The sequence below is a fragment of the Elephas maximus genome, chromosome 5, assembly GCF_024166365.1.
Source record: "Elephas maximus indicus isolate mEleMax1 chromosome 5, mEleMax1 primary haplotype, whole genome shotgun sequence".
NCBI classification, from domain to species: Eukaryota; Metazoa; Chordata; class Mammalia; order Proboscidea; family Elephantidae; genus Elephas; species Elephas maximus.
The window spans coordinates 53,122,701-53,134,394 of NC_064823.1; the positions used below are offsets into that span (position 1 = coordinate 53,122,701).

The window sequence follows — 11,694 nt, forward strand, 5'->3', positions numbered from 1 at the left end:
TTACCTGTTTAATCACTGGCCTTTTATAATCTGATTATCTACTAGTTTTTAGGGGCCAGTTCTGCAGAACTTCAGCCCCTTCACAACTGTGAGACTTGTGCTAAATATATAAACATACATATTTGTGTATGCTGTCTCATGAAACCCCCTAAGTTGGTAGGAAACAAGAGAGAGAATACAGGGGAACAAAAAGATACAATAACTAGAGAATTATTCCAGGAATAACAAAGTTATAGGAGTAAATGTAATTAAAATTTACTATATATGAGCCAGCTGCAAGTAATACTTAAAGGGCCGTAATGAAAATTCTTAGCCAAAAAATGCAGCTGTAGCTACATTGAGATGAGAAGGAGAGGGTAAGGATGTGAGGGAGGGGTAAGAAATAGGGACTCAATAGATGGTATCTTAAATTGAAAAAATAAATAAATAAGTGCGTGTTTTTAGAAATATGGTGGTAAACACCAGGGAAAAGAGCTAAAAATTTTGAAAATGTTTTTTCTTTGATGAGCAATAATCACAGGAAAGAAAGGACAGGAGATTGCTGTTTTAAAAAAAAGAAAAACTATAAGCCTTGTAAAATACTTGACTTTTTAAACTACATATACACATAACTTTAAAATAAAAATTTAGTTTAAAATGTAAAAAAAAAAATGATTCTTTGTATTCAAAAATTCAAAATTTAAGTTAAAAATAATGACAAATTAACATCTTTTAGATGGTTAATCTATGAAAGTAAGTATTGAACAGATTTAGACACTTATGGCTTCCTGCTGGCATGTACTAAGGGTATCATAACTCGTAGTTCACAATACTATTAGAATTCTTTCTAAGATGTGACCTTCTCATCTTAATTGCTATCATTGTATATCTATCTGCCAAAATTAAAAGGAGCTGCTAGCTGCAGAGCCCCATTTGACATCAAGCAATACACACCTTGGCCTGCTAAACCCCAAAACACAAACCCATTACCGTTGAGATGACTTACAGAATAGAACTGAGCTGCATAGAGTTTTCTGGGCTGTAATCTGTAAGGAAGCAGACCACCAGGACTTCTCTTCCAAGAACCATTGGGTGAGTTTGAACTATTAACCTTTTGATTAGTAGCCTAGCATAATATTTGCACCACTCAGGGGACCTTTCTTGGGCTGCTGTTGTGTCCCATAGAGTTGATTTCGACTCATAACAACCATATAGGACAGAGTAGAACTGCTCCATAGGATTTCCAAGGAGTGGCTGGTAGATTCGAACTGCAGACCTTTTGGTTAGCAGCCTAAGCTCTTAACCATTTCGCCACCAGAGCTCCTCTTGGGGCAGCTACACAGACCAATTTAGGTGTGAGGGGGAAATGAAAACAGTGTTATCATGCTTTGCGTCACAATTGTTCCAATTTAATCCTGCACTTAGAGCAATGAGAACTAACACAGTGTTGTCATTCAGTTAATTCTGCTATAAATGCCAAAACAAAAGAAAACTCTGGCACCATAAGGATCTCAAATCTTTTGTGGGGGACTTTCTGTGATACTTTCCTGGTAAGTTTTAAGTTGTTGCAAATTGTAGGTATTTTAGAGGCATCATCAACTTTAAAGCTCTTAGAACTCAAAAGATCTATTGCTGAATTATTAATAATTGCCATTTTATACAGATGAGATAGTCATATAAATTTATCAGCACTCTACCCAGGAGGGAGATGTGTAGCTTTCTGCCTTTTTTTAATCCTTGTATTTTCATGTGGCTGGTGATAATTCACCCAAAACAGATAAGAAACCTTGAATATAACAACAGAAAACAATCTCCTCTCACAATCCAGGGCCACCCATATCATTCAGCCTGCAAAAGGAAATCACATTCATTTTACATTTATATTTGCATTCAGCTGTAATTACTAGGTAATGAAATAGAGCCCATTAAGAAAGGACAGCTTCCTAGGAGTCAGCTATTTATCTTGTTGGCTAGAGGTAAGAACTCTTTTCTAAGGAGGGCTTGGCACCATTACTGGCATATCCAGAAAGTTCTCAATTAACTGGGCTGATAAATAGAAGTTATTTTCAGATCTGAATCAAAGACTGGAGTTGCTGTTCTAAGTCAGTGGAAAGTGGACTCTCTCAAGTTTCAACTGAGGGTTAGAAGGGAGAGCTTAAAAATTTCCATGTAATATCTCTGGAAGAATATACAAAATAATAATAATAGTGGTTGCCACAAAGAATGGGGTGGGTGGAGGTTAAGAGTGGTAGGGGGCTTTCTTGTTATTGTATAACTTTTGAAAATGTACCATATACATATATCATTTTTCTTAAAAAATAATGTGTGCGAGGATGAACTGGATATATTTATAGCCTTGTATTTTTTTTTCATTTTCATGTAATTGTTCTCACTCAGATGTCAGTGTTGACTATTAGCACAGCAACTGCAATAGTTTCTGTTCAAAAATATCTTGTAGAAACTGAGATTCTGTATTAATACATTCTATATCCTTTTCGCTTTTTGAGCACAACACCGCTTCTCCCTAACAACATCCTTTGGTTTCTGGTGTGTGTGTGCGTGTGTGTATTCCCAGCTGAGGAGCTGGGTACAGAATTTTCTGTTCCCTAAAGTCCTTCCAGTTTTATTTCTTTGGGGGATATCAGGTAGGTAGTGTCCATGCGTCATCGAGTAAGAGAAAGGAAATGCAGAAAGGTAGAGTGATGTAATTAAATGGAGTTATAGGGAGTAATATATATATCAAGACTGGCATTGCATTTCCTGAAGTTGTATTTCTGGCTACAATAGATGTCTAAAATAAGAATTAATTTGCACTTTTTCATCTATCAATAAATGAATTTTTTTTCCCTTGGCTATCACAAAACTGCTTAAATTCCCCCTACCAACACCTCCACAGCCCCCATCACCTTTACTTCCTGTATTCAAATGAATATCGCAGGTTAAGAGTATGATAAAATATGAGTGAGCTGAGAACACTACTAATCAAGCTTGACACTACATTTTTATTCTTCTCACACAGAATTTCAATGTTTAAAAACTTTAAATTTTCAATACCAAACTTTATTTCTAGAAAAGGCAGAAATATTAATTGAAGTTGATGCCAGCCCTATAATCTTCCAGCTGTTTGTATAGCTCAGGCTGTGCTGATGTGATTCTAAAGCAGCTGACTAAACAAACAAACAAAAAAAAAAAAAAAGGGAAAAAATGTAAACGTAGTTATTTGGGGTCAATTAACTATTTTGACTAAATTGTAGCAAATTTTTTTGCAGGTCGTTTTGTTTTTAAATAAATTAACTGGTTAATTCAGGAAGTCTGAATTTGTGTGTACTATAAGATTTTTGAGAATTGTTTGATGTATTATAACCTTGAGAAAATCTATCTTCAATATTTTTTTTCCAGGAAAACTGAAATATCTCCCTATAAACTCCTAAAAATGCTACGGCTGCTAACCAAAAGGTCGGCAGTTCAAATCCACCAGGCGCTCCTTGGAAACTGTATGGGGCAGTTCTACCCCGTTCTGTAGGGTCGCTATGAGTCGGAATCGACTTGACGGCAGTGGGTTTGTTTTTTTTTTTTTTTTTGCAAACTCCTAAATCTGGAGCATTGTGGGAAAACAGCGTAGTTGCTACTTTTTGCAACTATGATTTACAGTCAGGGCCAGGTTATCCAATAAACAACCTATGCACGGGCCCAATTGTGCCTTCCCACCAATCTGCAGTGCACTATTTCACCTGTCCCCCACGACGTCAACGATATGCGGAAACCCATGTGAAACTGCTCACCGCAGACTAGCAAATGAATACAATTAAGCCCTTGCGAACTTTGTTCAATGTAAGCTGGGGCATACCGAGTTGACTGGTTAATCTGCCCGTCACAATGAGTAACATTCCTCCTTTTTTCCCAATTCTGCCCCTTGTTCTGGAATTGAACACTTACCTCCCATTTATTCCATAAATCCAAAGTGTGTACCTTGTACTTCCGGGGCAGATTTTCTCCTGAGGCATGACTGTGACTTGCCTGGGTTCTTCCTTTCCGCTGTTCAGGCATCAGGAGCTTCAGCTTTTTCTTTCCTTCTTGTATTCTCAGTTCAGTTGGTCTGTGTTCCCCAAAATGGTCGAGGACTTTTGTGTGTTGTGTTTGGCCCTGAGTGAACTCTCCAGGGGACCTTTATTCTTTCCTCCTGCTTTCCTCAGTTTCTATTCCCTTTCATCCTTCCTGCAAGGCCAAGGCTTCTCGTGGTTAGCAGGTTTTCCTTTTCTGATTTATGTCTGAGGTAAAGCAGCTGTCTTTTAAAGATAAGAACCGGAGGATAGCGATATCAAACAGACACAAACTATCACATAGGAAATACAAAAAGGCCCTTTCCCAAAAAATAGCTTTGTCATTAGCTCTTTTTATACTGAACATCTAGATTTATTTCCTTTTGTCTCTCTGAACAACGAAGTCAGTCAAACCACCTCACCTGAAGAAAACTAAAAGTGGAAAGGAAGTCCTTAAGTCAGGACTCTTTTTACCGAAGTCATACCGTATTAATCTTCATGTTTTTCAGTAACTGTTAAAATTGCTGTTAAAAAAAAAAAAAAAAAAATCAAATCCATTGCCTTTGAGTCGATTCCGACTCAGTGATTCTATACGACAGAGCAGAACTGCCGACCTTTTTTGGTTAGCAGACGTAGCTTGTAACCACTACGTCACCAGGATTCCCAAAATTGTTATAGTAAAAGAAAAAGTGTTTTTGGACCCCCCCCAAAAAAAAAGTTTAGGACAAAGAAACAAATCAGGAGAAAATGAACTGTGAAGTAGGAAGCAAAGTGAGGCAAGGTAGAAAACTGGAAGCAAACATAAAACATAGTTAGATTTTATATACATGTATAAAATATTTCTACATAATTATATACATATGAAGTATATATTTTAAACATATATATTGGGGAGGTGGGTATATCAGAATTGAATGACACCATTCTGAGCAAGAGAACACCAGTGACTCAAAAAGATAAGCGAAGTTACAGCTGTCACTGTCAGTTGTATCTTCCCTCCTGGGAGCAGTGGGCCCAGAAGAGTCAGATGTAGAATAGATACGCTGGGGTAACAATAAAACTTCCAGTAATTCTTTGTAAGGAACTCTGGCGGAGCAGTGGTTAAGCACTGGGCTGCTAACGTAATGGTCTGCGGTTGGAAACCACCAGCCACCCCGGGAAAGAAGGATGTGGCAGTTGACTTTCATAAAGGTTACATCCTTGAAAACCCTATGGGGCAGTTCTACTCTGTCCTATAGGGTCACTATGAGTCCGAATCCACTTGACTGCAACAGTTTTGTTATTTGTTTTTGATTTTTCTTTTAGTGCTTTGTTTCCCTGGGTAACCCTCAAGGGTAAAGTTGCATCATGAATGTGCATGCAACAATGATTGGCCTCACTCCTCTATCTGTAACCAAAACCAAACCCCTTGACTTGGAGTCATTCCAACTCATAGCGACCCTATAGGACGCAGTAAAACTGCCCCCACAGGGTTTCCAAGGCTGTAACCTTTAAAGAAGCAGACTGCTACACCTTTCTCCTGCAGAGCAGCTGGTAGGTTCGACCACCAATCTTCTTTTGGTTGGCAGCCAAGTGCTTAATCACTGCACAGCCAAGGTTCCTTCCTTTATCTGTTGTTTTTGTTGTTGTTAGGTGCCACAAGTCTATTCTGACTCATAGCAACTCTATGTACAACAGAATGAAATTTCCTGGTCCTATGCCACCCTCACAATCATAGCTTTGCTTGAGCCCATCATTGCAGCTACTCTGTCAATCCAGCTGTTCAAGGGTCTTCCTCTTTTTTGGTGACCCTCTACTTTACCAAGCATGATGTCCTTCTCCAGGGACTGGTACCTTCTGATAATATGTCCAAAGTAGGTGAGCCAAAGTCTCACCATCGTCGATTCTAAGGAGCATTCTGGCTGTACTTCTTCCAAGACAGATTTGTTTGTTCTTTTGGCAGTATATTCGATATTCTTTGCCAACACTGTAATTAAAAGGCATCAGTTCTTCTTTGGTCTTCTTTATTCATTATCCAGCTCTTGCATGCATATGAGGCAATTGAAAATACCATGACTTGGGTCAGGTGCATCTAAGTCCTCAAAGTAACATCTTTACTTTTTAACACTTTAAAGAAGTCTTTTGCAGCAGATTTGCCCAATGCAATGTGTCTTTTGATTTCTTGACTACTGTTTCCATTGGTGTTAATTGTGGATGCAAGTAAAATGAAGTCCTTGACAACTTCAATATATTCTCCATTTATCATAATGTTGCTTATTGGTCCAGTTGTGACGATTTTTGTTTTCTTTCTGTTGAGGTGTAATCCATTCTGAAGCCTATAGTCTCTGACCTTCCTTAGAAGTGCTTCAAGTCCTCTTCACTTGCAGTAAGTAAGGTTGTGTCACCTACATAACACAGGCTGTTAATGACTCTTCCTCCAATCCTGATACTGCATTCTTCTTCATATAGTCCAGCTTCTCGGTTATTTGTTCAGCATACAGATTGAATAAGTATGGTGAAAGGATACAACACTAATGCACACCGTCCCCGACTTTAAGCCACACAGTATCCACTTGTGCTTTTCCAACCACTGCCTCATAGGCACAATTAAGTGTTCTGGGATTCCCATTCTTCCCAGTGTTGTCTGTAATTTGCTATAATCCACACCATCAAATGTCTTTGCATAGTTAATAAACAGGTAAGCATCTGGTATTATCTGTCTTCATCCATGATCTATCTGACATCAGCAATGATATCCTCATTCCATGTGTACTTCTGAATTAGGCTTGAAGTTCTGGCAGTTCCCTGTCAATGTACTGGTGCAGCCTCTTGTGAATGATCTTCAGCAAAATTTTACTTGTGTGTGATATTAATGGTATTGTTCTATAATTTCTGCATTCTGTTGGATCACCTTTCTTTGGAATGGGCACAAAGATGGATTGCTTCCAGTTGGTTGGCCAGGCAGCTATCCTCCAAATTTCTTGGCATAGATGGGTGAGCACCACCAGCGCTGCATCTGTTTGTTGAAACACCTCAATTGGTATTCTGTCAGTCCCTTGAGACTTGTTTTCACTAGTGCCTTCAGTGCAGCTTGGACTTCTTCCTTCAGTACCATTGGTTCTTGATCATATGCTACCTCCTGAAATGGTTGAACATTGACCAATTCTTTTTGGTACAGTGACTCTGTATATTCCTTCCATCTTCTCTTGATAGTTCCTGCATCTTTCAGTATTTTTCCCATAGAATCCTTCAATGTTGCAACTCGAGCCTTGAATTTTTTCTTCAGTTCTTTTAGCTGGCGAAATGTCTAGCATGTTCTACCCTTGTGGTTTTCTAACTCCAGGTCTTTGCACATGTCATTATAATACTTTACTTTGTCTTCTCAAGCTATCCTTTGAAATCTTCTGCTCGGCTCTTTCACTTCATCATTTCTTCCTTTCACTTTAGCTACTCTACATTCAAGAGAAAGTTTCAAAGTCTCTTCTGACATCCATTTTAGTCTTTTCTTTCTTTCCTGTCTTTCTAACGACCTCTTGCTTTCTTCATGTATGATGTCCTTGGTGTCATTCTATAACTCGTTCGATCTTCAGTCATTAGTGTTCAATGCATCAAATCTAATCTTGAGATGGTCTCTAAATTCAGGTGGGATATACTTAAGGTCATATTTTGGCTCTTGTGAACTTGCTGTAGTTTTCTTCAGCTTCAACTTGAATTTGCATATGAGTAATTGATGGTCTGATCTGCAGTCAGCCGCTGGCCTTGTTCTGACTGATGATATTGAGCTTCTTCATAGTCTCTTCTCAGAGAAGTAGTCGGTTTGATTCCTGTGTATTCATCTGATGAGGCCCACGTGTATAGTCGTTGTTTATGTTGTTGAAAGGGGCATTTGCAATGAAGTTGTTTGTTGTGCAAAATTTTATTGTGCGATCTCCAGTGTTTTTTCTATCACCAAGACCGTATTTTCCAACTACTGATCCTCCTTCTTTGTTTCTTACTTCCACGTTCCCATCACCAGTAATTATCAATACATCTTGGCCTTAATGGTTAGTGTGTAAATTTGAATAATAGTTGTGTTAAATGGTCTTCCTTGTAGTCATACGTATATTATCCTATCGTTCACAGGATTGTACTTCAGGATAGATCTTGAAATATTCTTTTTGACAATGAATGTGATGTTATTCCTCTTCAATTTGTCATTCCCAGCATAGTAGACCATATGATTGTGTGATTCAAAATGGTCAATACCAGTCCATTCCAGCTCACTAATGAGCGATATATCCATGCATTCCATTTCATTTTTTGATGACTTCCAATTTTCCTATATTGATACTTCGTACACCCCATATTTCAATTATTAATGCATGTTTGCAGCAGTTTCTTCTCATTTTGAGTCATGTCACATCAGCAATGAAGGTCCTGAAAGCTTGGCTCCATCCACGTCATTAAGGTTGACTCTAAGGAGGCAGCTCTTCATGAGTTGCATTTTGAGTACCTTTGAAAGTGAGGGGTTCCTTTTCTGGCATTATATCAGACAACGTTCTGCTGCTATTCATAAGGTTTTTACTGGTCATTTTTTTCAGAAATAGAACACCAGGTCCTTCTTCCTAGTCTGTCTTAGTCTGGAAGCTCCGCTGAAACTGTCCACCAAGGGTGACCCTGCTGGTATTTGAAGTACCAGTGACAAATCTTCCATTATCACTGCAAGCCACAATAGTACAAAAAACTGACAGATGAATGGTGGCCCTTTATCTGTAGGATGTAAAATTACAATATAGTAAAGAGAAAGTGTCAAGGCATTGTCTGATAGGGATTAAGAGCGTGAGTTTGGTGTCTGGCAGCCTAGGTTCAAATGCTGACTGCCTGCCTGCCTCATACTATTTCATGATCTAGGACCTTGCTGCTCAATGTATGATCTACCTGTCAGTAGTCTCAGCCTTCATCTGGGAGCTAGTTAAAAATGCAGAATCTCTTTTTGTGATGATGATCTCACTTATATAAAAAGACAAGAAAAGGCAAATGTATAGAGACCAAAATTTATTAGTGGTCCCCAGGGTTGGGAGGGAGCAGAAAAAAAGGGGATTAATGGTGATGGAAAAATCACATTGATTAAGGGTAAGGTTGTACAGCCGAGTATTGCAAGTGCTGTCAATAAGTAGTACACCTATAAAAAGCTGAATTAGCAAAAGTTGTGTGATAGATATACTTAAAACAAAGACAAAGGAAAAAAAGAGTAATGGCTGAAGCTGCTTATGTACAACCAAATAGCTCATGGGATTTGGTTCCTTGGTTTGGAGGTTTAGGGTCATGGTTTCATTGGCCTAATAATGTATTCAGTGTTCCTGTTCTTTCTCCTAGTTTGTTCTAGTGCCTGAGGTCTTAAAAGCTTGCAAACAGCCATCCAAGTCACAACAATTGGTCTCTATTCACCTGGAGCAACGGAGAAAGAAGGGTAGTTAGTAAAAAGGAGGAGAATACGAAATGTGGCCTATTGCCTCCATGAACAACTGCCTCCTTTATCATGGGAACAGAACTGGGTGATGCCCATCTACCATTACTGAACGTTTTAATCAAAGATTCCATAGCAGAGTCATGATCAAAATTGGGAAATGCAGAACATAATTTCACATTCTCATTGGACTCCAGACTTACTGGAGCCATGGAGGATAGCTTAACCCCTGACACTATTGCTCTGAGATTATCGTTAAATCTTAACCAAAAAATACCTCAATTTACAATAATATTTATCACATATTTTTCTGTTTTAAAATTGATAATAAACTTACGCATATAATAATTTTTGATAATATAACTCTGATAACTAAATAGAGAAATTGACAGTTTAAAACATGAAATGGGGAAAATGCTGTACGATCTGGTATGGGAGGGGGTCCATAGGGAAGGGGTGACACCATGACTTACTGCACAGGGTGACACCAACCCTAGTGACACCACTGGCTCTCTTAAAAACTATATATATATGGGATTGATTTGACAATAGCAACCTGAAAGATTAGGGGGCAGCGAGTTTATGTTAATGAGGGAGGAAAAACTCAGAAAAGGAGGGTGAAAATGGTTACATAACTCAAAGAATCAATGTCACTAAATTATACATGTAGAAACTGTTTAAGTGGTATATGTTTTGCTATGTGTAATCTCAATGACAACATAATAAATAAAATTTAGAAAAAAAATGCAGAATCTCAAGAACCATCCAGACTCATTGAATCATAATTTACGTATTAACTAGACCTCTAGGTGATATATATGCACATAAAATTTGAAAAATATTTCTCTAAGAAACACTTGAGTATGCATGTCCTAGCTTCTTCATTTCTAAAATGGACATACAATGCCCTACTTCCTAGAATTGTGGAGTTGCATTCCATAGGGTTTTCAAAGCTACTATCTCTCATAAGCAGATAGCAGGCCTTTCTTCTGAGGCACCTTTGGGTGGGTTGGAACTACCAACCTTTTGGTTAGTAGTGTAGTGCTTAGATGTTTGCCCCACCCAGAGACTCCTACATGTATGATGTAATTGGTGGTGTGCCATTGAGTCAATTCTGAGTCACAGTGACCCTATATAACAGAGTAAAACTGCCCCATAGGGTTTTCTAAGCTGTAATTTTTACAGGAGCAGATCACCAGGTCTTTTCTTCCGTGGGTAGGTTCGAACTGCAGACCTTTCAGTTAGAAACCAAGTGCTTAATGACTGGGCCACCAGGCCTCCTTCCTATATGTATAGAGATAGCAAATGCCCAGTAAACGTTAATGAAGGCAAGTCATAAAATATGGCTTAGGATTCTGAAATTGCATTCTATGCTCTAGTGTGCACACAATTACAAGTAACTAAAACCAAAAACCAAACCAAACCACACTGAATTTTAATTCTAAATCCTAACTGACTTTTATGACCATTTCCCCAAATGAAATAGTCATTTGAAAATGAGTGGTTTCAAAATGGCCTTTAATACTAATTGCCTGGCTGTGCGTCACTTCACTTTTCTGGGAATCAGTTTCCTCATCTGAATAAAGACTGTTCAGTTAAGGTCCTTTTTAATCCTAAGTTTAGATTTTAAGCTATTTGGTATGAAAACTAATACTCTTACTTGCTGATTAATTTTAAAATGTCACAACTCAGTTTTAACGATGGTACAATTCTTAGCTTAACTGATAAGTATTTTAACCTAGAGGGTAGGAAAAAGAACAAAAAAGGAAGGATGACCAGAATAAGAGGCAAAATCTGAATGAGGAACTGAGAAGTATCTTGTGGATCTCTGATTTCTGGACTATAAATGTCAGGTCTCTAAGGCTGCTTCCAGTGAAATATTCTAGGCCAGAGGTTCTTAACCCTTTCGTGACCAAATTATTTTTTATGCTTGTTAAGCATCACTGGGCATAAAAATCACCCTAGGCTCTTCTTGTTAAAAATACTGATTCCTGTGGCTGCATCTCTTAAGACTCTAATTCAGGAGGTCTGATGTATGAAGCTCTGGAATTTGCATTTGTAACAAACATCCTAGGAAATTATAAGGAAAGCAGACTTCAATTTGAGAAACCCCATGCAAGGTGATTTTTCTTGTATCAAATACAGCTTGAGTCTTACATATTAGATCGTATAATATAAACTTATTTTCTACCCATGCACATTAAACACTCATAAGCACTCCATAACATTGTACATAGGTAGAACAACTTC

At 38.1% G+C, this 11,694-nt stretch overlaps 1 protein-coding gene across 7 annotated transcripts in view; it reads right to left on the reverse strand.

Moving 5' to 3' along the window:
• The window catches only part of LOC126076929 (secretory immunoglobulin A-binding protein EsiB-like), a 48,426-nt gene extending 44,200 nt beyond the window's left edge, over positions 1 to 4,226 (reverse strand). For 5 of the 7 annotated variants that reach the window (XR_007517623.1, XM_049885635.1, XM_049885640.1 and 2 more), the window contains exon 1: positions 3,916 to 4,226. Coding sequence is in view for 2 of the 7 variants with exons in the window: in XM_049885635.1 (XP_049741592.1) it covers positions 3,916 to 4,026 (111 nt within the window). In the remaining 5 variants the exon portion in view is untranslated. The remainder of the gene's footprint in view (positions 1 to 3,915) is intronic. The other 2 variants (XM_049885636.1, XM_049885638.1) reach the window with 1 other exon arrangement.
• Between the last annotated feature and the right edge of the window lie 7,468 nt (positions 4,227 to 11,694).